We start from the raw sequence: 25,930 nt of genomic DNA on the forward strand, positions 1-25,930 counted from the left end.
GCCACGGTGGATAAAGCTGAACTTAATGCCAGATACTACCCTTGTTACACTGGACAATTTCAAAGATTAGAGTTACCAGTATAGGTACTGACAAAGCCCTGGGATGGGGCTGTCCAATGGGGCAAAATGAGCCCCAGGGGCCAATTTCACTGTGTGGACATCCCTGAAAAATGGTGATGCAGAGTAAGCTTGGTTCAAATTAATATCCAACAGTAACCTTGAAGTGATAAAGATAGGCCTGTCTCAAGAATATAAAAAAGATCCTAGCGAATAGATTTTGAGGGTAGTATATACTTTCCTCAGCTTATATGGCCTCTTTCCAACTGGCAGACTCCTTGCAGCTCCAAATGAAAGTTTCTGACAAAATTACAGAATTGAGATATTGTTCCAATCTGCTGTACCCTTTCACATTTCTGTTTAGGGATCACTGTAATTACTTAAGATGCCTTGAAATCCTAGAGCTATGCTGCTAAGTTGAGGGGTTCTTAGGTTGCTTGCGCTTTTGTCTGGGTTTAAGTCCCAACATGTCCAGTTCTCCAGGGATTCTGGTTCTGGTAAAGGGTGCAATGCATTCACAGTTGGGCTCTGGGACCCAAAACTGATAAGGACTGGCCATCTACTGGCGTTGATTAATTTTGTATCTTCATTAACAGATAATCTCATTACCATTGAAAGGCAGTCTTGTCCTTGATCACATGGGATGGGAAACAAAAGTCTGTCCCTCATAATTCTAACAAACCTGTCATTCGCATGATTTAGGCAATCAAGAGAAGAGAGGAACAGACATTTTCTGAGTGTCAACTAAGAGCCCAACACTGTGCTAGACATGTATATCCATTATCTTGTTTAGCCTAATTATCACAATTACCATCATTCCATATATCAGAAAACAGAGTCTCAGAAAAATTATGTCGATTATATAGAATCATACAGCAGGCAAGGGACAGCATCAAGATTTGAAACCATGTTTGACCTGCTCCAGGAACATGATTTTATGAATAACAATAATTAATTGTCAAGTATTCCTAGGAACTGCTACCAAAGAATTACAAGAAAGGGTTATGTTTTTGCTCAGAAGATCAATGAGAAAACTACTAGGCTTTTAGCATCTCCCTGGATTACTCTTAGGGACTTTGCCAAATGGTCTTGTTTGTGCCTGAGTTTTTTTGTGCTTTTGTCTTTTTCCTAATCCTTGTGGGCCAGGACTTAGAACTATGGAAATGAATCAAGTATCTTATGCTTCTCAGGTACTTCCAACTTCACTGTCCCTCCCACAGAAGAAGGAAGGAAGGGCTGCATACATCACTGGCATTCCAGTAAGCCTTCTTGGCTCTGATGAGGATTGGTGTATCCGGAACCGGAGTGTACTTGTCCTTCATTTTTTCATATTGAATCTTGTACTTTTTCTAAGAAATAAAGATAGGAGAGAGAGAAATTTAAGTTCAAGTGTTTTCATCCCTCCCAATTTACAACCATGTCACAGACCCAGCCTAGGGACACAATGTCTCATGCTTGTTAAGACAACAGCTCTGCTTTCTGTGTCTTGATGCTGCTGAGCACAACTTATAGAAACGAGCTCTCCGATCAGAGGCAGCAGGTGATGGTTTTAACAAAGGATTTGTTTCTTTAACCCAGTGCCTTGGTGCCAAATACCCGGCTTACCTCACTGACCATGTCCTTCACGTCTCTGGCGTGCTTCAGGGCCGTGGTCTGGTTTCCAGCGTGGTGATGAGGCCTCTCTTTGGTGGCAAGTTCAACATACAGATACTAAATAATAATAGAGATCAGATGTCATAGCGATAAATCACCTCTTATTTTGTATTTTGTCCTTTTTATTCATTTCTAATCCTAAAATAGGAAGGTGGTATCTACTTGTTATTGCCCTATTTTGTTTGTTTGTTTGTTTGTTACGTGTGTTTCTGTGTATTTGTTTCTGTGTCTCACACTAGGGAACACACATACGCAGTTATTTAGCACTCTTACTGCTGAGTATGGCCCAGTCTAATCTTCATCGCGTGATAAAGAATGCTGATAGAAAAGGATCCTGATAGAGTCATCAACAATTTTTTTTTCCATTTTTGCCTGAATGCATGAAATGTGGTTTCATTTGTCTGTGGACAATAGGTAGGTCCTATGGAATGAATTTTTAAAATTATTTTTAATACCTGGAGGCCACAGACCACTCATCCAATGATGAAAGATGAGTAGAACTTAGAAAAGAAGGCATAGCATTACCTGCTTATGTAAAACGTAACTGTAGTTACGATGGCCTAAAAGGAAACAGCTTCCTGAAGTTAACAGGCATGAGACTGCATCAAGGACAACCAAGTGTGAGGGTCTGCCTGCTACTGACCAGGAGTGGCCAGGCACACAGAAACATCCCCTGTGATGCCAGCGCGGCAGGTTTACGAACCTTCATTTATGAACGTTACCTGACTCTGAAGCTTCTGCCCTCTCTTGGCTCTTAAAAGATCTGGAGTATCAGGAACGGAAGTGAAGATTGACTTCTGCTTCTTGCCTGAAGCTCTGTACACCAGCTGGAAATAAAATAGTCACGACATCATTTCTGCTTCATCAACATGTTCTGTGCTCTGTAGACACCTTTATTGCTGACTTCATAGAAAAAGCAGGCAGGGGCCCTCCTGCTGTAACAATCTCAGTCCAATTAATTCTGTCCAATAAACCAATAATTACTTACCTCTCCAGTCCAGTCCTCCTTTTCTTTTTCCCCTTGTATCAAAAATAAGAGACATTCTGCAGCCTGTCCAAGATTCCAGCCTCCTGCTGTGTTCTTGGTCCCTTCTCACCTGTCTCTTCTAGGATCCTGTTCCAGCACTTACCCACTTCCCTTCTATATCTCCCACCCTCTTGGATTTTCCACCCCTCTCCCTTCTGCAATCAGACCCAAGTCCCTGCCTTCATTAAGCCTTTTCCAGTTTCTGCCAATGGCCTTGTTCCTTTCTTTCACAACCAAGCGGACTATGTGTTTTTGCTTTTTCTCTTTTGATTAATTTCTCAAGGCAATAGTGTGGCTTCCACCCAGCCACTCCAGTGAAGAACCCTCATTAAAATGTTACAATTGCCAAATCCTAGAATGCTTCTCTGTGGCAACTGTAACTGCTCAGCAGTCTCATTCCTAGATACCCTCTTCTCTGCCTTCTATTCCACCGTTCTCCCCTGGTGGCCTCCCATCTTTCTGGGTGCTCCTCAGCTTCCCTCTCTGGTTCTGCCCTCCCCTAAAGAGTGCTATCAGCTGAAGTTAAAAGTTGGCCCCTTTCACCCTATACCTTCTCCTTGGGTGATCTCATCCTTTGAGTACCCTGGGCCTCAATGGTCAATTTGAGATTGACGACTTCCACATTTATAAATTTGGAATTTATAATTTTAAATTTACACTTATAATTTACAAATTTATTAATAGCCAGTGTCTCTCCTGAGCTCCTGAGCTCCAATTTATCAACAACATTCTGAACTTGGGGGACTTACCATGTTCAATGTAGAATTCTTTATATTACCCCCATCTCCAGCCTAAATATGCTTCTTCTATTTTCTCTTTTTGCTAAATGGCTCCTTGGTCTCCCAGTCATGCAGGCCAGACACTTGGGGCATCATCCTAGACTCCTTCTCCCTCATTCCCACATCAGAGTGGTCATGAATCCTGGGCTCCCAACTTTGTGGTAGTCCTTAAGTCTGACCTTTTGTCCTTCCCCACTGCCACTGCCCTAGTTCGGCATTCTATATTATTTCTTTCGACACATCCTTAAGAGCCTCTAAACCACCTTCCCAAATCCTCTATTGGACCACTTCACATATCTTACCCATCTTTCACAAATCTGAGAAAGAGATTTTCTTAAAGCTCAGATCTAATTAGGTCCTAATGCTCAGATCCATCCTGTGCAGAAATAATTCAGTAATTTTTCATCAAGCCCAGGATTATTAACATAGCAGCCACAAGTTTTCACCACCTGGCTTCCGTCCTATGTCTCTGGTCTCACTTCCCAACAGTGTTCCACATTCCCCAGGTGCTGTTTGAAACTACTCTCAATTTCTAGAGCTCATTACAGCCACTCACCCATACCGTCCTGTCTACCTGGAGTTCTCTTCCCCTCTTATCTGCCTGGAGAGCTCCTGGAGCCCATACTGTCCTGATTATTCCCACAGGACACATTCATCATACTGATGTCTGTTTCTTCTCAGAGATCATGAGCCCATGGAACGCAGGAGATCAGCTCTATCATTCTCTTATCACCTTGTGATAAAAGATCTGAAAAACAGTAGTCCTCTAATATATTTTGAGGATATTTAATATAATGAGGCAAATCATAAAGTACAAGTGGCTAACAAATAAATTCTATCATGGATACAAATGCCAGTTGAACACATGAAACATAGGAAATAAATAATATGCATATACATGTGTATGTACATATCCATTTCTTTACATCTAAATTATATACAAGTGCAAGCTGAAACAAAATGTAGCTCATCTACTTGTGGCTTTTTGTGGTGTTACTACTGAAAGAGAGGAGATAAACAAAATAGAAATTTACTGTTTCTCCCAGGCTGAATTTTGAATAAATCAAATGGACAAACTCATAGAATTTCATGGTTAAAAGGAGCCCAAATCGTTATCTAGTCCAATTCTTTGGCTCAGGAAACTGAGGTGTTGAAGTTCTGAATTAGACAAGGTCATGCCACAAATTGGAAGTAAATCTGGAACTCAGACCCCACTCTCTCAGGCCATTTCTAGAATTCTCTTTGAAGTGTACTTCCCCTGTACTTAGGTATGTGTTGTTTATACTCCTTGGGATAACATCTCTGCTTCCTGATACTACAAATATATATGTCAAAAATCCACACAATTTAAAAATGATTCAAAAGTAAACAACCTGAACTTTTGGCCATCACACTTTTTACTGGGCCAATGTTTCTCAAACTTTCCTAATCCTGAAAAACCCTAAAGTCCTTATTAAAAACAGATTTGCAGGCTCTACCCAAGACCTGCTGAATCCAGGGTAGTAGCTTGTATTGGTATTTTATCAAGCCCAGGTCATTCTACAGTGAGGTAAGTAAAGAGGAATTGCACTGCTAAAAAAATATCCATTCTTCTTCCTCAGTGTTGATGCATAATATGCACAAAATCCCAATAGGAATTGGGAAGAAGAGAAATTAAAGTTTTAGATAGTTCTGAACCCAGATAGCTAAGAGAAGTAAAGGTATTTCAAAGATACAAGTAGGTACTTTTAGTTATCAAACAACTTTTAATTATTGGGTGGCTGGAGGGAATATATAATACTTTATAAAGAAGTGGTTTCCAATGCTGGCTGAATATTAGAATTATCCACGAAGCAGCTAAAAGCCTAAAGATGTCCAGACATAGAGAATCAGTCTAGTGTGGGGCTTGAGGTTGGAGCCCACTCAAGGGTAGTTTTAGAATATTTCATAGATTATTCTGATACTTAGCCAGAATGGAGAGACATCTTTACTGAGAAAAATAATAACATAAGCTTTCCTATCCGAGTGCTAGCACTGGTTGAAATAATGGAGGGAAACTCTCAGGAAAGTAAATGGGTTCAATGTAGCATTTGTAAAAGCTGAAGACTGAATCATCCTCTGCCTCTGGCTCACTAAGAGTGCAGGAAGCTGCACATTCTCTCCACTGAGGGCAACACTCGGTTTGCAAAGGCACCTCTAAGTCTAAGAACAAAAGTGATAACTAAGCAGCAGCCAGAGCTACTGAGGATGGGGAGTCAGTGATGAAGTGACCTGACAGCCTGGTGGGGTCTGATGGATGAGGCCACAAGACAAATTGAGAGTTGAATGAGAATGGCCCACTAACCATTCAGAGCAACCGTTTACATCTGTGGGATGCCCTTATCTTCACGAAGCACATTTAGTAATTTGGAAAACATGGGCATCCGTTATGGCCCTGGGACTATGGGATGCACATCTAAGTAAGCTGGAGGCAACCCTCAAGGACCCAACAGTCTACAAGAGAGCATTAGATCTATGCCCAACTAACTGTAATAAATCAGGTGCCTCAGTGCCAGTTGGGGCAGATGAAAGTGAAACTACGTCGACTGGAATTTACTGAGTGGGCTGCAGAACTTTTCAAATAGCACTGCCACGATTAGGGTCCCTGATAGTAGGAATTAATGAGAGAGAAAGTTTTGAAATAAATTCAGTTTGGAGACTACAACAATAGTGTAAGACAGAAGGACTTGCTAACCTATAATAAAATCATGTAAGCTCTCAGCTGTCCGAGTCATAGGTAGGGCAAGTATCAATATCCTCCACTTACTTAAAAAGGAGAAAATAAGAAAATAGAGGCAAAGTGAGGTCAACTGACTTGCTTAGATATAGTGGCCACTCTGTAATTAAAAGCAGATGGGAGATTTTTGCCTAATACAGTTGCCTGAAAAAAGATCACTGGAGGAATGAGTCCCTTGTAGTGACGGGTTTACTTACTTCACTCAGATGTGTCTTCAGTTCCTGCACTTTTCTGTATTCTGGGGTGTCAAGCACCACTTCGTACTTGTCTCGCATCTTCCTTGCTTTGTCAGTGTATAGGTAGTTAGACTTCAACAAACAGCAATGGAAATACAAGTTGATTAACCATTTAAGGAACTGCAGGTCATGGTCACATATTGTCTTTCAAATGGCTGGCACGTGTGACCCACGCTGACCCTCTCAGTATCCTGGCTGTCTTCCCCAGCAGGAACAAAAACAATTGTCATTTAACTAAGCGCATTATGTTTTATAGGAGGCACAGATCATCTTAAGTGGGTCATGACTTGCTCAAGTGGGTTAATGGCAAATTTCCCCTGAAAAGAAGCTGTAGGCAAAGATTCTTCCAGCCCAGCAGCTTGAAGCTGACGTAGGGGTAGCTACGTGCTGTGAAGTTGTGCACTCACCCAGAGCTTCCGCAGGTGCCGGGAGCGGACCATGTCAGGAGTATCATACAGGAAGCAGCCCAGACCCCTCAGGATCTGCAAGTCCTCTTTGTATTTAATCTGTGTCACAAAAACAGAGATATAGCTCGTCATGAGCAAATACAAATCAAGAACAAACAAGACAGAGTACTGACACTGTTTTATTGATGTATCTTTCATTTTGGTTCAACACAGCCACCCTGTACTCTTAGTTTGCTTGCACTCAAATAGATCATAGGTTTTAAAAATTAAAATTGCTAACCTTGAGCTGACACAGCTATTATTTTATTACTATATTGATGGGAAAAAAAAGCATAGATTAAATGGAGTTGTCTGTTAGGAGAGGGAAACACTTAGGGAGGGAAAAAAAAAAGGGCAACAAGAGGTTGCTAGAGGGGTGGGAGTAGGGCTGAGCAGGAGAAAGACACTAAACGTGACCTGGGACAGAGGCCACTTGGAGTGAGAAGTTGGTAATGATTCAGTGTTGAATGTAGAATAGTGGTCAGCAATTCTTTTATTTCCCAAGTGATTCTCTTACTACTGCTTCCATAGCTAGAGAATGGTGGGGTCCTGCTTCCACACTATTTTGTTTCCATGTTGTACACTCAGTTTAGAAGCACTCAGTGCAAAAGATTATTCAAAGACTGGTTGGTTTACACGCAGAAAGCAAGCCTGCCTTTTGGTAAGAGTCTTCCAGACAGACCCCTATGAGATGCTTACATCACTGGTGATGTCTCCCACGTAGCGGCAATGGAGCACTTGGGGTGTGTATGGCATCGAGATCATGTGGCCTTGCATCCTGAAGAAGTCTGACTTGTAAATCAACTAAAGAAAAAAAATCCATAAACACATAAATTAGAGACCAAATAAATGGTTGACATTTATCCCTGGGTTCCATGGCCTCCTCTCTCTCCTAAGAAAATACCCACCTCGCTGACAGCCTCTTGTGTCTTCTTGACCTGGCGGATCTCAGGCGTGTCGGGGGTTGTGTGGATCTTGTCTTTCAGTTTGTGGTACAACTGTCGGTACAGTCTCTGCATTGGGGGAAGAACCATTCCTGGTGTTTAGTGCAGGATGATGAGGGCATCTATACACTAATCAACAATCAAATATTTTACATATTTAAAGAGCCATGAGAGACGAGATTAAGGATAGAAAAATGATTGAAATTAGGAAAAAGGAGAAAATGATATTTATTTTATTTAGGCAAAGAAGTCTGAGCACAAATTCTTCTACTTTCTATCAGATGGCTGGATAGTAGAATTAGATATTCAAATCAATAGTTTATGTAGAAAACCAAGTTCATGAGTCAGACCAATATGCAATCTTATTAAAGATTTTTGAATACATATGTCAAAAGAAGGAATTAATTTGCGTTATAATCTATAGAACAGGGTCTCTACAATGGCATTACCAAGTATATTTAAAACAAAAACAAAAAACCACTGCCAAGGGACACCAGTATCAAAACGGTGACAAAAAAGGATCCCCTTACTCCTTGCTGATGTGTAGGTTTATAGCTGAAATAAAATTCTTTTTTTTTAAACGGAGGTACTGGGGATTGACTCCAGGACCTTACGCATGCTAGGCATGTGCTCTACCATTGAGCTATTTCCCTTCCCCCACAATTAATTCTTAATGTATTTCAAATAAAGCCACAGTCTTTGAAATCTGAAACTCAGTATTTCCCCCACAGAATTAACATTCACAGTACCTCACTGGTAACACTGTTGACCCTCCGAACATTGACAAATGGGACATCATTGGGTCCAAGTGTATACCCATATGCCTTGAGGTGTTCATAAACTTCTTTGTACTTGAACTGCAAAAGCAAAGTGAGAATGGGATCGCTGATGGCTGAACAAAGAGTCATGCTACATTTCTCAAATGGAAAAGAGCTGTCACTTCATTTGAAAATTACTCTCTAAGCATTAAGTATTCAGAAAAGCCATTGACAAAATTTCAATAATAATTTGAGTCTTGAAAATTATTTTGTTGGCTAATAAAGCCAGGACCAGGAAGGAATAAAATTCATGCTTGCCTAGATTCAAATCTGTTTGCATGTAGGTATGCAAAATGCAAAATAAAAAAAAAAAAAGAAAGAATAAAAAAGTCCACCCTATATTTTTAGCCCCAGTGAGGCTAGAAAATTAATAAATCCAAAGCAGAAATGAGATTATTTTTAAGGTTGATGACTGGCTTTATAGACTGATTAAAAATGTTGTATCTGTGACTCTGCTTTGGAAATCATATTATTGGGCCACTGGCTTTGAGACTTTGCGGGACAGCAGGCTTGACCCCCAGGACTCTGGAGGGCAAAAGGGAAAGAAGAGCTTATTCTTCAGCTGATGGCTGCTTTGTGGGCAGGGCCTGAAGGCCAGAGTCACTGGTATAGCCATCATTGCTCTAGGCCTTGTTCATCAGGTCCCAGTCAGCATATGTGGGGAAGGCTGATGTCAGAGCTAATGCCTGGTCAAGCCACAGGTAGTGAGAGCCTACCTACTCCTCTGAGTTTCCTGTGAAATGGGCACAGAGAGTAAGTAGTGAGGCAAGAATCAGAGCCAGTAGCCAGGCAACAAGTCCTTTCTTTTCAAAGGAACACACAGAAATGTGCCTTCTGCAATGAAATACTGCAGAAGGAAGACAATTCTATTGCCACACAGTAGTAGAGCTTATATGAAGTTGCATTTCCAGTATATGACTTGAGATAGTTCAGGGTGCTTCTGTGATAAGGTCAACAAAAGTAGTGGCATCATGGCGGCTGTGAGCCCTGAGCAAGGTAACCGACTCATGCAGATGCAAACCCATGAAAGTCCTATGCTAACTCACCCGGACACCCAGGCACCACGAAACTGCAGGAGCAAGCCATTTTCATAGCACCCCTAAAAGATGCACCACCTCCCCTCCCCTGCTCCATCACTGTATCATGCTGAACCTTCAGGCCGTCACTAGGGGGATGAGGATCAGCTATAAATTAATATGCGTCCCCCTCCCACTTCAAAAAGCCATCTTAACGAGGAGGGAACCACTTACATAGCTGCTCATGTATCGGACGTCCTTGGTGTGTTTGAAGTGAGGGGTGTCGACTGGAAGCCTATACCCAGTGGGCAGGGACTGCAGGCCAACTTTCCGGTACAGATTCTGCCGGGACGAGGAAGAGCAGGTTAAGTGACACCTACATCAGACAACTGATCCACGTTAAACAAGTCAGAGCCAGCTCCTGTTAGGTTTTCAATTTGATCCTTAATGTACTTATGCTTACTGAATTGATTTCAAGAAGAAACGAAGTAAATTCTAAATTCTAAGAGCCAAGCAATGAATCAGATCCCTCTTAACAAATTGTTTTCCAAAAAAAAAAAGCAGCAAATAAAGGGGCTTATAGAAAATAATTCTTCTATAATTTTTCTAAACAAATCCCTGGTTGACTGCATAGCATCTAGCAAGAATCAGGGAAAAGTAAAGAAAGCAGGCAGCTGGTGCCACCTCTGTCGTTAACCCTACCCTTAGGTGATGTTCAAGCCATCACCAGTTCCCGAGCTAGTTGTAATTTTCAGACACATCTCTGGAACCCCTCAGGGCCCCATAAACATAGTGTCTTGATGTCAAGCTGTGAAGAGGTCAGAATGCTCATATTCCTAGCAGAAGGAGGAAAGGAGTTTCTATCTGTGACGGTAAAGGGGGCGCTAAAAGAGGAAAAATAGTGTTTAAAATATTAAAAACTAAATTACTTTTAACATTCAGTATAGGAGAGTAGCATTAAAAGTAGACCCAAGTAGCACCACCAGATAACCCAGAACAGGGATATTAAATATGTGAGTGGAATCTAGTTTCTTTCTCTTCTGAATTCCAACAGCAACTTCTAGGTGTATTTCTTATTGTAAATAGTCTTCTGTGATTATATGTCTTGTCTTTGCCATCTTGTCTTGGATTTTAAGCTCTTTGAGAGCAGAGGTAGTAGACTGGCCTTCTTCTTTGTAACTTGTAAGCTTTGCTCCAAAGATGCCCATTGCTTGCTCTCAGCCAAGAAGGAAGACAGGCGAGGCATTGTGTTTTGTTTTGTTTTGTTTAGCTCATGTGAATGAACAGCCTTTACAATTAATTACAAGGTCAGGCTGAAGATGCCCAAGGTGAGGCCACTTCTACAGAAGCCTGGCCTGTAGGCGGCATCCTGGATTTCTGACGGGTACTCTGTCCAGCTCTCACCACTCACCTCACTCTGGAGCTTGTACGCATGAAGAGCTCGGTCCAAATCCACGGTTTTTGTGGTTGGAGCCACTTTGCCTCTGACGCTGTGTATGTAGTCATGGTGGTAGACGGCCTGGGTACAGAGAGGAGCAGAGTGACTGATCCCGACTGCAGCAGCACGGTTAGAAAGAAGCAAAGTAAATGGAAACCCAAGTTTCTTATTTTAAAATAAGGTAGCCTGCTTCCCTTTGCCTGGAGAACTCTCTCCTATGTTGCGCCTTTTCCAACAGGACAAGAGCCAGGGTGCAGACCCCACACTGAGAAGTAAGTGGAAGAGTCAGCTCAGGCATAAGAAAAGGAAGAATGGACACTTTATCACTACGAGATCCTAAATGATAGGTTTTCACATTCTAACTCACTGGTGGGATTTAATATTTGCTTATTCACCTGTGGGGTTAATAGAAAAGGCAGCTTTGTGCCTGTTCGGCCTGCCTGCGCTGTCACCATGCCTCTACAGGGGGCGCTTTCCGTCCATGTTCCCCTGGTCCACATAAGGGTGCTGAGGCTCAGGGGATGAAGTGCTCTTCTCAAGCCTCACGGATGGTGTGTGGTCGAAGCCACATCTGTAACTGCAGGGCCTTCTCCCTCTGCACTCTACCAGGGGGAGCTCTCACGTACCAGGAGGCCAAGACTACAAGGCATAAACTGTTGCTCATGACACAAGGATACAAAAAGCAACTTGAGATGCTCTAAAGCACCAAGGATTTCACAGACTTGAATCACTCACAACTCTATCCCAGGAAACTGGTGGAATACATCAGGTTCTAGGAAATAAGAGCAGAATCTTAAGTGCTTTCTAAGGCATCAGCTCTGGTCTCCCACTGAGAGAAGGCCTGGCCCTGCCCTGTCTTTGGTTTCTCCCACTTCTGCTCCAGTGGTGGCCCGTCTTTGTTCTGTATGAAGTAACTGTTCCACTGGGTCTTACATCACTTAGTTGTTTCCCACTTTTGACAGCCTGGACGTAGACGGGGGTGTCAGTAACCAACTTGTAGTCATTCCTTGTTTTCTTCACGTGAGCTTTGTACTTGATCTGGCGAGATGAAGGAAAGGAGCCTGTGTTAGACCACTCGTTATATTAGAAATTACTGGTTTTCACAGAGGGTTTGGTTGCTTTTAACTCAGGGCATTTACATACATTAGCACTTATTCAACAGACCAGAAATGCATTTGAATTTTATAACAATCAGCATAATCAATACTTATAGTCACATGGCTCTTCTAGAGTCTTCTAGGAGGCTTGACAATGGCTTTCCTAGGAATATTTGCTTTCTTACTAAAATCTTGACTACAATATTGTTTTGCCTAGTAAATCCTCTCTTTATAAATATATCCTGTCTACAGTACCACAAACTCCTGACAAATGAGATTTTTCTAATAATGAGAATTATATGCTCATTAATATACCCAAAATAGTGCAAAAGGGGAGAAAAGAGCCGGGTCCCTTCTCCACCAGAGGACAATGCACAGCTCATCTGCATCGTCTGCATTCCTGAGAAGAGACTGCTCTCCTCCTCAGCATCTTCATCCAGCTCAGCCATCCTCAACCCACTTAAGACACAGCTGGCTGTGACAATGTCTGTATCTTACATACTCTCCCCTTGACTCTAGACTACGTAGAGAAGGAAACACGCTTAACCAAAAAAACAAGGCAAACTCACATCGTTGCGTAGATCATAAGCATGCTTGGCATGGAGAATCTCAGGAGTGTCCCAAACATAGCAACCAATGCCTTTCAGCCAGTTGAGGTCATCCTTGTACACAATCTAGAAGATTGCAACAGATAGAGGGGATCAGGAAGCTAAAATTTGACTGTAACTTTAACACCAAAGACGTGGATGCCCCTTAGACCCGGGATGACTTTATGGAATGAAAAGTAAGACGTTATACAACAAGGCCAAGGGTGTCCTGGAGACATCGGCACGCAGAGCCCTGCTTCCAGGGACAGCTCTGAATTCCAGGCAGACCCACGGGTATATAGGAAAGTGATGCTGGGAGAGGGCTGAGGTGGAGAAACAGGTGAGTCTGTCTCTCTTCAGGGTGGGCGCTTGGGGCTGGGTAAGGGGGAACCTTCATAAGAATGGGCTTACGTCGCTGATCTGGTCTGTGACCTTCCTGACGTGGCTGTTGACTTGCAAGTCGGGGTGGCAGATCCACTCATGGAGGTGTAGGCGGTAGTCTATCTCGCTGACTTTCTTCTGAGTATCCTTAGCGGTAACCATCTCTACCATGTCAGGCACTATGTGGACTTTCATCTTGTTCTTCTCATAAACTGACCTGTACAGGCGCTGTGAAGACCATAACATGCCAATTACACGGGGAATTATGCAAGGAATCATGGCGGTACGTGCCTTTTGTAGATGCCAGAGCAGTCAGGGTAGCCAACTCGCAGCAATCAGTTGGGGGAAGGATGGGGACTGGAAGTTTCTAACACTTTCTAGAGATTCATGGGGTGGGGAGAAGCAGCATGGGCTAAAATAACGCTTAGCGTCTTCACATGTGCACAATCAGTGCCATATGTGCTGCTGAATAGAACACATTCTGATTTATAGGATGTGGCTGTATCCCTTGGCTTCAATTTGAAGTCAGCCTTTGGATCACTTACATCAATGTTAAACTTGCCAACTCGGAGGCACCGAGCTGTGTTCGGATCATCCTCAACACTTTTGGGTAAAGTATAAAGAGCTTTGAATTTTTCATATTCTTCCCGATATTTGATCTAAAGAGAGAAAAGACAAAGAGAGAAACATAGTTTTGGTAAGCAATTGATGCATTTTGTTAAAGGAGCATGAGACTTCATAACAGGACCCGACTCTGAGATTGGCCACCTTGGGGCCACCACTTCCCAAGCTCATTTCCTTGTCTGTGCAGAGGCAGAGGTGGCATTGGAACCTGCCACAGGATTGCCCTGGGGATTAGATCAGACTACACATAAAAGTCCTTTAGGGACCATTTTTAAAACTCCCATAGTAATACTAGTACTCCAACTGTAACTACAACTAATTCTAAAGATCATATAATTTTAAAATAATCTCTTTTGTGATACTGGCTTTGTTTTTCTTAACCATAAATGAAAGATGAAAAATGTGCTCAGGAATTTCTTTGTTTTTAATAACTGACAAGCCTGATGCTTAAGAGACTCAATACTTGAATTTCAGTTTCTACAAGGTTTTCCAAAAACACAGTGCAACTAACTTCTGTGGGAAAACCAACGTCTAGTTCTTAAGCCATACTGCCTATTAATTAATGCTCCATGATTTCATGAATTAGGAGGTAAGGGATCCAGTCTCTTAGCACATGATGAAATAATAATTCTCTCACAACTCAGAGGACCACATCTCAGTAATAAAAAAGAAAAAAGAAAAAAGACAGAGACAGACAGACAGACAGACAGGAGTTTTCATGTCAGAATTCCAATTAAGCCAAGCCCTTCACTGACTGGAAACCAAACAAAATTCCCATCAGAATTTTCCAGAACATTCACATGGTCCTTATGTTTAAGCCATTCCTCAGTTATAAAGAAGATAGCAAAGACATCTTTTTAAACTAAAATTGGAATCCTTCTTTAAAAAATTAATTCTCTGATACAGACTTGTGGTTGCCAGGGGGGCGGAGGGCAGCAAGGGATAGACTGGGATTTCAAAATTGTAGAATAGATAAACAAGATTATACTGTATAGCACAGGGAAATTTACACAAAATGTTATGGTAGCTCACAGAGAAAAAAATGTGACAATGAGTGTGTATATGTCCATGTATGACTGAAAAATTGTGCTAAACACTGGAATTTGACACAACATTGTAAAATGATTATAAATCAATAAAAAATGTTAAAAAAAAATTCATTTCTCTGGTCCAATTTTGTTCCAAGAATGATTTGCTGAGAGAATCCTGCCTCTGTGACTTTTTTCACAACTAAAAGAAAACCTTTTGTTGAGCTTTCTGAATTCTATCTACAAAAATTCTCTTCCCAAATGAAAAGTTTGCTCCTTTGGGCTAGTCTGTTTGCAATCTTCTAAACAGAGTTGGGTCTGGGAAAAATTATACATATTTAGTTTTCCCCCTGGGTAAAAAAATTCAAGTAATTCCTTATCTTGTCTAACAAAGTCTTTTTCAAAACTATGACTCTCTAGGCCCACCAGAGGGTAGTGAAATCAATTTCCTGGGTCACTAGCACTTAAGTGAAGGAAATTGAAAAATCAGGAGTGCATTGTCTTCAGTGTAGCAGTAAGTTCTCTTCTGTAAAATAGTGATGTCCAAAGGAATTCACAAAACTTCAGTTGTCTGTGTGTGTGTGTGGATTTGCAATACAAAATAAATTTCTAATAGAGGTCAAGTTTCTGAAAGAGAACTAGGCTTATCAGAACTGCTACGAAGGTTATAGGTAATTTTATAATAAAAGATTTTTACAGAAGAATCTTTTAGGCATAAAGGGTTAGAAGTGATAAGACTATCTGAACAGCTCGTGTGATTTAGGATTCTTTTAAAAACAATTATGTCTATACTTAAGAAAAGTTCTGCTTTAAAAGATAAAATTTCAAAAAATTTTTAAATTTTTTATTTCATAAAGATGACTATTTACTTTTCAATCATGTATTTGGGGCTGAGTGTAATAGTTATCACATTCACTGGTTTATTTTTATACCAAAGCCCAAATCATTCTATTGAAAAAGAGTCTACTTTCAATGGTATATTATGTCCTCCTTCTATTCCTGCTTTTGGCTAAAACAGAGTATCCATCCATGTCATTCACAGGCAGGCAGCCTAAAGGTTCACACCTGTGTCTTTCATGGAAGTGTCTGTGACTCTTTCTGGACCTCAGGGCCCTGGAGAGGAATCGTAAGCGCACAGCCCTTGTGGGGAGTAAGCACCTGGAATTAGTCGCTGGTGTGCCCCTTTGGGAGTGCTAGGGGATACTTTTGGCAACATAGGGATCAGCCAGAAAAATTCTGGGTGTGGAGAGCAGGGAAGGCAAAAGGTGGCGGGAAGACTACCACACTGGTACTCAACTTACGTGGCTGGCCAGATGCTTCTGGTTCTTGGCGTGTGTCAGGGACATGGTGTTGGAAGGCAGGATGTAGCTGGTGGCTTTCACTTTATCCCAGGCCTCCTTGTACAGGTTCTGTAGGGGTTAGAAATCTGCTTGTGAATATAGAAACAACCTGGCCAGCTTCTGAGCAGCAGAATTTTCCTGTTTCTGTCCTTCTCAGATACTCCCTAACAACCTCCGGATCTTCTCACTCTGCAGGGTCGAAGAACTCCTAAGGGAAGAACTGGCTTAAGGCCATGACCATAATTTCAGAGTCCATTATTTTGTTCTCCACCATAGCGCTTATCGCAGTTTGACAGTATCGGAGGTTTCGATGCCATATTCATTTCTCTATAGGTCTAGAGGATGAAAACCACTAACATTAAAAATGTATATATTTACGTTTTCCTACTTTTATGTGGCAAGTGAGAGCTCAAAAAATGTTTCCACTTCTAGGTATTTATTTATCCAGGAGAAATAAAAAGTAATGCACACACAAAAACCCATATGCAAATGTGCTTGGCAGCTTTATTCATAATTGTTGAAAACTAGAAACTCAGATGTCCTTCAGCTGTGAATGGAAAAACAAACTGTGGTTTGGAATACCGTTTTTCTATAAAAAGAATAAACTACTGATGTAGGCACAAATGTGCATAATACATAAATGCATTTTGCTAAGAGAAAGAAGCCAGGCCTAATGGCACATACTATATAATTCCATTTACATGTCATTCTGGAAAAGGTAAAACTATAGAAACAGAAAACAGCTCTGTGGATGCCAGAAGAGAGGAGAGGGGCAGCGAGGGGGAAATTTGGAGGTGATACGGAATTTTTCTGTATCTTGACTGTCATGGTGAATACATGACTCTATACATTTGTTAAAAGACATAGTATTACATACCATGAAGAGTGAAATTTACTGTATGCAAATTAAAACAAACAACCAGGGAATCAACCAGAATGGGGAGGGGATTAAAATGGAATGCACAATGTAACAAATAAATCTAAATATTTTACAAATGCATGAAAAGACTACAGTGAAGGAAGCAGCGAAGAAAACAACTGTTTTAAGTTATTTTGGAAGATGGTATTTTGCCTGGACACTCTAAGGCTATGGACAAAAATAACTGTTCACAAAATACTGCACTCTAGTCAGTAAATTTTTTCTCACAGGAGTATGTGTTAGAAATTCTGAAAATACTTTATGTGCATACAAGTGTTGCACAAATAAGTAAATATATAATAGGTAATGAGACCAAGCTTTTTACTGGAAAGGAAGTAGAAAGTTACAAGTTGGAAAAATAAATTACCAATAAGGAAAGGGTGAAGGCCAGAATGAATCCTGTGGTGCTGAATTGCATTGGCGGTATCAGTATGAACTTTTGGTTTTAAAATATAGATACGGTTAGACAAGTAATAGAAACAAAAACAGATATGGATGCATACAGTGAATACATGGGTTAGTACACACAGACATATTTCTAAGCTCTGTCCACTTAAAGGACCTAGTAGCAACGACATCCCAAGAGCAAGGAGCACACCTAGCACTTAGCTCTTGGTTTGAAATGCCATTCTCCAATAAAGTAAACCAGGACTCCTTGGGGAGGTGGCTGATTCTAGGTCTGGAATAGGGGAAATACAAGATGAGCCTGGAGCATCTTGTGGTGCCAAGAAGTGAGGAAGTGCTCAAACCCCACAATATGAGGGCATACCAAAGGGACACAGGAGCCACCCTGAAGGAGCTCCCAATAGCCAAAGCTGAAACAATTTGAGCAACAAATTAAATAACAATAGCATTAGACTCTCTCTCATAGAATAAAATAAATACCCATGAGCCTATGCTTTTATAAATAAGTAATAGGCAAACCAACAATGGAGGAGGAACAGCTATTCCTTATGGAAGAATTTCAATTAATAAATGTGGAAGGATTGAGGGAAACAGAAAATCACTAGTAGGCATATCCCACAGCAATAATTATTGCAGGTAGGATCTATCACTGGAGGCTAAAACATATGAAAGAAAGATGGAGGAGAAACAGGATATTTGCATAATCCCAAAGGATCTTCTCCAAGATATTTATTAATAAGAAAGGTAAAGTAGTAACTTTACTGTGGAGAATCTCAGCAGACAGCAACTGCACCAAGCGATGAAGGTCAACCTCACCAGTTACTGACATCATGTACCACCTGCTGTGATGTGCTGAGAAGGGCACATCACTTCTGAGTTATTCTTGCCAGAGGCATACCTTTAATTTAATCACGAGAGAACATCAGATAAACCCAAACTGGGAAACATGCTACACAATAACTGGCCAGTATTCTTCAAAAGTGTCAAGATCAGGAAAAGACAAGGAAAAACTGAAAAATTACCAGATTGGAAGAGACTAAAGATTATGCCAACCAGATGCAGTGTGGGATCCTGGACTGGCATCTGGCACAGAAACGCACATTAGTGGAAAAACTGCTGAAATCTGGACAAAGTCTATAATTAACACTGTAACAATGTTTAATGTGATTTCTTAGTTTTGGTAGTTGTACTACCAAGGAAAGTATGCAGGAATTCTTTGTACCATTTTTGCAATTTTTCTGCAAATCTAAAATTATTTCAAAATAAAGTTTTAAGATGTTTGTTGAATTAACCAGTGTAGAGGAGAACAAATGAGTGCCTTTGTTGCTCTGGCCACAGGAGAAGCCAGGAAAAACAAGTTCAGGGTCAATAAAGAATAGCTCCAACAGTACCTGTTTGCAATAAAGGAGTTGCTGAATTTGACTCAACTGCATGAAATAGCGCACTATTCAAACTGGGGCTTATTCGATTGTAACTAAGAGGACTTAGGAAAGAAAGTAGAAGTTTAGCAGTCTAGGAAAAGGATTGGAAAAACCTTCGAGGTAAGGATGCCTGTCCCTTTTATTCTCTTACTGTCTCTTAAAAGGTTGAAAAACTCAAATACAGAGAAAAGAATAAGAACTCAACTCACACTGCTATAAATGTCCTTCAGATTCTTGATTCTGTCATAATCCACTGTTTCTAGAACTGTTGTATATTTGTCTTTTATCTTATGATAATTTTCTTTATATTTCACCTACAGACAAAAAGGGATAGGTTACTCTTTTTTGTTTGAAAATATGTAAAGACAGTAACGCTCGTCCGGGAAGAGAAGTACGAGGAAGACGCACCTCGCTGGCATTAATGCCGCTTTGAAGAGCAGTCACATAAAGCGGTGTATCTGTGACCAGGTTATAATTTTGTAGATTTTCTTTCCCTGCTGCCGTGTATTGTATCTGTGAAGAAAAAGAAAAGTCACTGAAAATGGTAAGACACAGGTCTGCCATCAGCTTTAGCTGTTTGTGCCAACTTAGCAGTGCTTTCATTTCTGGGTTTCTGCTCTCATCCTAAGAAAGAGGCTACGGTTGTACAGTCCCGCAGACTGTGAATGGCTGTAAACTAACAGTTTCTCTTGACCAACAGTGGGATCTGGGTCTTTGCCAGGTCCCTTCTTCGTTCTGTCTTTTCCATGCCTGTAGTCCATCTCTGACAGCAGCCCCTCAGTGTCAACATTCCATTTGTCTGCCCTTTCAGAGCTGAATTTCTGCTGGGGAATTTTCCAAATATCTATGCTTTACTTCAAAATCTAACTACTTCTGGTCAAAGTATGCCTTTACATATAACTTGCTGTTATAAATGCCTATGCCTTAAACCACAGCAGAGACTCTAACTGAGGAAGGCTGGCACCAGAGCAGGCCACCAGGCAAGGTTTTATTGGGCAGGGGCCTTTGGTTCCCTTGGATCATTCACTGTCAACGCCGCTCTCTCCGCCTGGGCACGGGGCAGCCCTGCTATCCCCCCACTGAGAGCACCATGGAGTCCATCAATCCACAGAGAGCCAGTCCTTCTAGGAAGACGGCTGACCTGGCTCTGGAGGTCATATGATTTCTTGGCGTGGAGGATCTGGGGTGTATCCCAAACGTAGCATCCAATGCCTTTCAGCCAATTCAGGTCATTTTTATACACGTTCTGCAGGAAAGAAGGAACAGTGAAAGGTGACAGGTACTAACTGAACATACAACTGAGCATTTGATAATTTCCTATTTGCCTGTGGCTGTGCTTAGTACTGAGTGGTCATAGGGTGGGTTTCTCAGCGGCTGGAGGTTCTTTAATGCCACGGCCTGAAGAAGTTTAGGAGGAGAGCAATAGCTCCGTTTAGTCTAGTGTTAAAGAGATTAAATATTTAAACAGGTGTCTTTGCTCCAAGAGGATGCTTACACCGAAAATGGTTACTTGTGCCACTTTGTACTGAAAAGCAGCAGGGTTTAGGGAGCATGGGAGCTCCAGGCAGGGCTGGGTGAAGCCTGCCATTTGGTCAACTGCAGAAAGGACATCATACCTCACTCAAGATCTCCTGGGCATTTCGGGCCCGAATGACATTGGGTTCTTCTGGAAGGGACGTCCACTGGTGGAAGTAGTGTCGGTACTCCAGGTCACTGAGGATGTACTGGCACCTTTTAGCCAGCACGTGATTCATCATATCAATGGGGATGTGAACATTTGCTTTGGTGTCCTCATACTGTCTTCTGTAGTTCAACTAAAGAATAATGTATTTTAAAAACAAAAATAAGAAAGGAATTAAATGTAAATTATTCTGATCAAATCTCTTTTAGAGTCTTGTTTTCAATATAGAAAACACTTTAGAAAATACTAAGTTTAAAAAAATGATACTTTAACATAGTCTTCTTCTTTAAAAAGTTCCCATCCTTATATAACAAACAGTAAAGAAAACAAAGGTTTTCTCTTTTTTGCAAATACAGAGCCCTCACTGAGTTTGATAGTAGGGAAGGGAGGCAAAGGGTGAAGACTCATAGACGTTAAAGGTGCACGAGGCTAACTGGCAGGGGTGGGGGAAAGTCAAGACTGGTTCATTCCTCACCCTCCCATCCCTCAGCTAATCTTGAACCATAAATAGGCAGACTGATAATGCAAATCCTCTGTTAAAGTGAACTTTGCTTACCACACTCCTCATCTTTTGGAAATCCAGACAGTGAACCACACTGGGGAACTCACTGATTTCTTTTCCAGCCAGGTAGTGACCCTTCAGCTTCTCATATGTCTCTTTGTATTTAAGCTGTGAAGAAGGTACAACATTGAGAATCAGCGGGGTTTTCTATCCAGCCCCCTTGGGACCCCTTAAAGACTCTCAAACCCCTGAAAGGAAAAAGACCTACTGACCTCACTGTTCACAAAGTCGGCATGCTTGGCTCCAACAATGGGAATGTATCGTTCGTCCAAGGTATAGCCATAGGCCTTGGTTCCCTCCCACGCCCCTTTATACAGTATCTAGGACAAAGAAATAAGTATCAACAAAAGTTTGCTTTCAACTTCTTTCAGATGCCACTCAAAAGAAAGTGGCAAACTCAAGGTAAAATATTTATGTTTAAAGGCAAAGCTTATATCTTCATTTATAGCCATTACTGTGCCTATCTAAGAATAGAGCAGTCTTTTGGCTTGTGGCAGATTAAATCTACAGGCTCTGAGGAACTTTCTAACAGAGTTTAACTATGTTTAAAGTTCTCATAAAAGTGAAAACAAATTTGCACACAGGGAGAGAATCATCAAAGATTGTTTCCCATTGGGCATACACACATATTCACCCTTTAGATTCGCTGAATTAAAATCTGAAGGGCGAGTCCTCCAGTTGTTGGCTGGAGATATTTGTACATGATTGCTAAAGAGGGACCAGCCTTTCCTCTCTTCTCTGTGTTGGGAGTTGGCTCAGTCCAACGTGCACTCAGAGCTGGTATAGCGCTTGCTATGTTATTGTCTGTTTCTGTGAAATGTCCCTCTCGCTTGCAGGGGCTCCTGAAGGACTTGTCTCATTGATCATTAGCTCCTCAGTGCCTCCCACAGTGCCTGGAATATCACAGGGGCTCAAAAAATGCCAGTTGGGTAAACACTAGTCCCGAATAACATGCTACTTCCAATAAACAAGACTAAATACAACAAAAATAATAGCTCTCCTTATAAGTTCAGTTCACAAAATCAGCAAAGAGCGTGAATACTGACAAGTGCTTAAAATTAGGAACATTGCTGTACATCACATAAAGTGGAACTTACGGTGCTGTAGAGTTTTCCCATGTCTTTGGAGTGGGTGATATATGGTGTATCTGGAGAAAATATATACTTGCCCTTTATTAATTTATTAAATGTTTCTTTATATTTTACCTAAGGAGAGAGAACAAAATAAAACCTTTGATTACTCTAAATGTATATTTAAAGTTTCATAAGACTTTACCTAGGAATATAATAATCGGTCTACATTTAGAGATTAACCAACTGCTTAAATTTCATTATATGATATATCATTTATATTATAACTAATATAATGGAATATTTTGAACAATAATATATTTTTGAAAAGTGGGTACAGTATGTCACTTACTAGTGACTTCTAAAATATCCTGCCCCAGAGGTTATCTTATAATTTATTTCCATTTTCTGACAAGCAATTATCTGGAGTTAAGCAAGTTTGTTCAACAACAGACAACTAAATCCCCAGTCTCTGTACCTCATCATACACAAAGCAAACTTACATCACTTTGGTTGACTGCATTAATCTTGGCCAAAACAATTTCTGGAGGATCTACCACACTTGTAAAGTTAGGATAGTTGGCAAGAGCATCTTTCTTATATTTTATCTGCAAAGAAATGGAGACGATTGAGGCAGGTGTTCCCCTTCCCATCCCCGCACAGCAGGTGAGGAGCCAGGCTTTACGTAAGAAAGGCTTTGGGTACCTGATTCACCATTTCCTGGTTCTTGGTAACCCTCACATGGTCCACAGAATCCAGAGGGATCCAGCCAATGCCTCGGAGCCACTCCAGGTCTGATTTGTAGATATTCTGAGAGCAAGGGAACAAGAAGTATAAATGACTCAGACACAGGATGACAGACAGGTTAGAAATAATTTTTTTCAGAAGCTTTTTAAGGCTTTCTCTCTACTGGCTGTCATCTCAGTGATTCAGTCATGGTGAAATCTATACACCCGAGAAGTACTGCTTGAGCCTGTTACTATGAGTGAGGAACTATGCAAGGTGACTTGAGGGATAAGTATAAAGAAGGCATCTAAGTGTAGAGAGAAGTTATTTACAAAATGGAAAGTATAAGTGCTGTGAGAGCAAGACCGCTCAAATGCTGTCAGAGTTAAGGGTAGCAAACAGTTATTTTCAGCTCTGAGCATAAGAAAAGGTTTTACCAAGGAAGTTATAGTTTTAGATGGACTTGGTATATATAGTTATGTAGAAGTACGTGGGGCATTTAGACTAAATAAAGGAAATTACACAAGTAAATGCTCATGTATTGTAGGGCAGGGGGAGACATCCCTCCAACAAAGCCTGTCTCTACCCTTCCCCGTCCTCAATTCCTGGCTTTTCTCAGGCCACCCCACACGAAATGAAGAGGAGTTGCTAATCTGATTAAAGTTCCACAGTGGTCATCCTGCTGCAGTGACCAGTGAGGTGGGATGTTCAAGTTCAGCCCCTGTGCTGTAGGCAGTCCATGACTTCCCGTTCCTGTTTCAGTCATGATGAGATGACCCCAGCAGGGTTAGTTCCTTGGTGCACTGGAGCATCACCTTGATGCACTGTGCTTCTGCTCCCTACAGACTGCTGGTGGCAGGCTGAGATCCTGGTCCAGGCTTCAGTGGGAGGTGGCCTGAGATATATTCTCTATCTCAGGTTTACCAAACCTCTGCGTAAGGGATTCTGGGCCCTCATGTAGCTCATCAGTCCTTTGTGTCCACTTTGATTCATTGCAAGCAACTCCTTCACAAATGCTTTGAGGAATGAGATGCTTGGCAAAGCAAGAATGGGGCATTCCCAGGTCCTTGACTATACTATCATCAACATTGTCAAAATTCCAAATCAATCTCAGTTCCCACCCAAGCCAATTATTATTTTAAATCATTGATAATTTTCCATGCAAATGTGAGGAGTTGTTGATGGCAGAGATGGTACAAAAGCAGCAGATTTTTAAAAAATAGACTGAAAGTTATTCAGAAATGCACACTCAGTAGGCAAAGCTGTCCATCACTGCTCCCAGCCTTTCTCTACTTCATATCCAGCCTCAATTCCCTTCTGGGAATAAACTAAATATTTGTGGTTCCAAATTCCAAAGACTGGTGGCTCCAGGATGCTGCTTATAATTCTCAGAGGATATCATGCATTCCTACATAATTAAGAAACAAAAATCACTTACATCACTCTGTAGGTCATAGGCCTTCCTTGCCTGAATAACATCATTCTGGTCAGGGTGACATATCCATTCGTGCAGGTAATGGCGGTAATCAATATCACTGACCAGGCTCTGTCCCTCCTTGGCTGCTACCACTGACACTATATCAGGAGGTATATTGACTTTGGCCTTTGTTTTATGATAGCTCTCTTTGTATAGTCTGTCATTCTGAATCTGGCCCGCATGCTCAAACCAAACCAGTTTAGGATCATCTCTCATCGTCGGAACACCAACATAATGACCTCTCTGCTTTACGTGGTCAGCTTTGTATTTCAGCTGGTGGGAGGAAGAACAAAGGTTCCATCAGCTTTGACAAGCACAGAAGGCAAGGGGGCTTGAAACATCAGCAAATTCAGTCTCCTAACTTTCTGTGTTACTCCCCCAATAAAAAATGTCAAAAGACATTGAAACAAATAGATAGGTATGAAGAAATATCAATTTAAAAGTAGAAAAATATACACTTATTTTCTAATTCTAGCAGTATTTTATTCGAAGGCCTAGAGATTTTAGGGAAGCAGAGAATAGAAGAAAAAAATAAAGAACTCAAGCAATAGTTTCTAAAGAAGCCAAGGGGGAAAAAAAAAAAAGCCAAAAGCCCATGGGAAAAGGCCCAGAAGGGACCAGATCCTCCAATCATCCCCAAGCCCAGCTCGGCTTCCAGCCAACAAGGAACTGTCCATGGTGTTATGCCTTAACAACATAACTGGGTTCCTGCACGGGCCAGGTCCAGCCTTTGTGAAGAGCAGTTATATCAGAATAAATTACCTCGCTCTGAACATCACTAGAGTGATGGGCATGAACAAACGGCACAGCATCTGGAGGCAAAATGTAACCTGTGGCTTTTTGTTTCTCCCAGCTTTCCTTGTAGAGATACTAAAAGACAGAAAAAGCCACAACAAAGGGTTAAATCGAGGAGTCAGCATGGAGGGTAGGTCTCCTACAGTTACATTATGGTCTTCCATCCCCATACAAAGTGCCAGGCACTCAGATAAAAGCCATACCTGGTCCAGTATCCGAGCTGCCTCCTGGGCAGCGTGCAACTGTGGGGTTTCTGTGAGGGTGTATTTTGACTTGGTGTCATGCCATTCTTTTCGATATTTAATCTAGAAATGAGAGGCAAGCGGGTAAATTACTTGATGTTAAGAAAACCCTATGTTGTCCAAGCAAATGTCAGCATCAGTCATCTCAGTGTTAATAATCTGTATCTCAGACAATGGTTGCACACTGAGCATAAGCAGGTGGAGAAGCTCTGGACACGGCACCTTCCCAACTGAGCAAATTAGGATGATAGTCATGTACTTACATCATTTAGGATTTCCCCGCTTTGTTTTGCTGTTACATAATCAACTCTGTCATCAACAGGAGTAAAGTTGAGAGTCTCTATTTTTGTGCGATACTTTTTCTGTGGGAAAGAAATGATCTTTTAGACGGTCGTAGTCTCTGGTC

General features: G+C 41.3%; 1 protein-coding gene across 34 annotated transcripts in view; it reads right to left on the reverse strand.

Annotated features, from left to right (window-relative positions):
• NEB (nebulin) overlaps nt 1-25,930 on the reverse strand; it is a 215,969-nt gene that overhangs the window by 47,055 nt on the left and 142,984 nt on the right. For all 34 annotated transcript variants that reach the window (XM_074363636.1, XM_074363662.1, XM_074363660.1 and 31 more), the window contains exons 111-138: nt 25,788-25,886; nt 25,486-25,587; nt 25,250-25,357; nt 24,449-24,760; nt 22,990-23,094; nt 22,788-22,892; nt 22,312-22,419; nt 21,427-21,534; nt 21,209-21,322; nt 20,588-20,785; nt 20,113-20,217; nt 19,380-19,484; nt 19,181-19,285; nt 16,188-16,295; nt 13,780-13,893; nt 13,265-13,462; nt 12,836-12,940; nt 12,103-12,207; nt 11,143-11,250; nt 9,966-10,073; nt 8,647-8,754; nt 7,862-7,966; nt 7,653-7,757; nt 6,915-7,013; nt 6,469-6,579; nt 2,433-2,537; nt 1,663-1,767; nt 1,302-1,406 (exon numbers count right to left, since the gene is read on the reverse strand). In XM_074363636.1, coding sequence (XP_074219737.1) covers nt 1,302-1,406; nt 1,663-1,767; nt 2,433-2,537; nt 6,469-6,579; nt 6,915-7,013; nt 7,653-7,757; nt 7,862-7,966; nt 8,647-8,754; nt 9,966-10,073; nt 11,143-11,250; nt 12,103-12,207; nt 12,836-12,940; nt 13,265-13,462; nt 13,780-13,893; nt 16,188-16,295; nt 19,181-19,285; nt 19,380-19,484; nt 20,113-20,217; nt 20,588-20,785; nt 21,209-21,322; nt 21,427-21,534; nt 22,312-22,419; nt 22,788-22,892; nt 22,990-23,094; nt 24,449-24,760; nt 25,250-25,357; nt 25,486-25,587; nt 25,788-25,886 — 3,363 coding nt within the window. The remainder of the gene's footprint in view (nt 1-1,301; nt 1,407-1,662; nt 1,768-2,432; nt 2,538-6,468; nt 6,580-6,914; nt 7,014-7,652; nt 7,758-7,861; nt 7,967-8,646; nt 8,755-9,965; nt 10,074-11,142; nt 11,251-12,102; nt 12,208-12,835; nt 12,941-13,264; nt 13,463-13,779; nt 13,894-16,187; nt 16,296-19,180; nt 19,286-19,379; nt 19,485-20,112; nt 20,218-20,587; nt 20,786-21,208; nt 21,323-21,426; nt 21,535-22,311; nt 22,420-22,787; nt 22,893-22,989; nt 23,095-24,448; nt 24,761-25,249; nt 25,358-25,485; nt 25,588-25,787; nt 25,887-25,930) is intronic.

The sequence above is a fragment of the Camelus bactrianus genome, chromosome 5 (assembly GCF_048773025.1).
Source record: "Camelus bactrianus isolate YW-2024 breed Bactrian camel chromosome 5, ASM4877302v1, whole genome shotgun sequence".
NCBI lineage: Eukaryota > Metazoa > Chordata > Mammalia > Artiodactyla > Camelidae > Camelus > Camelus bactrianus.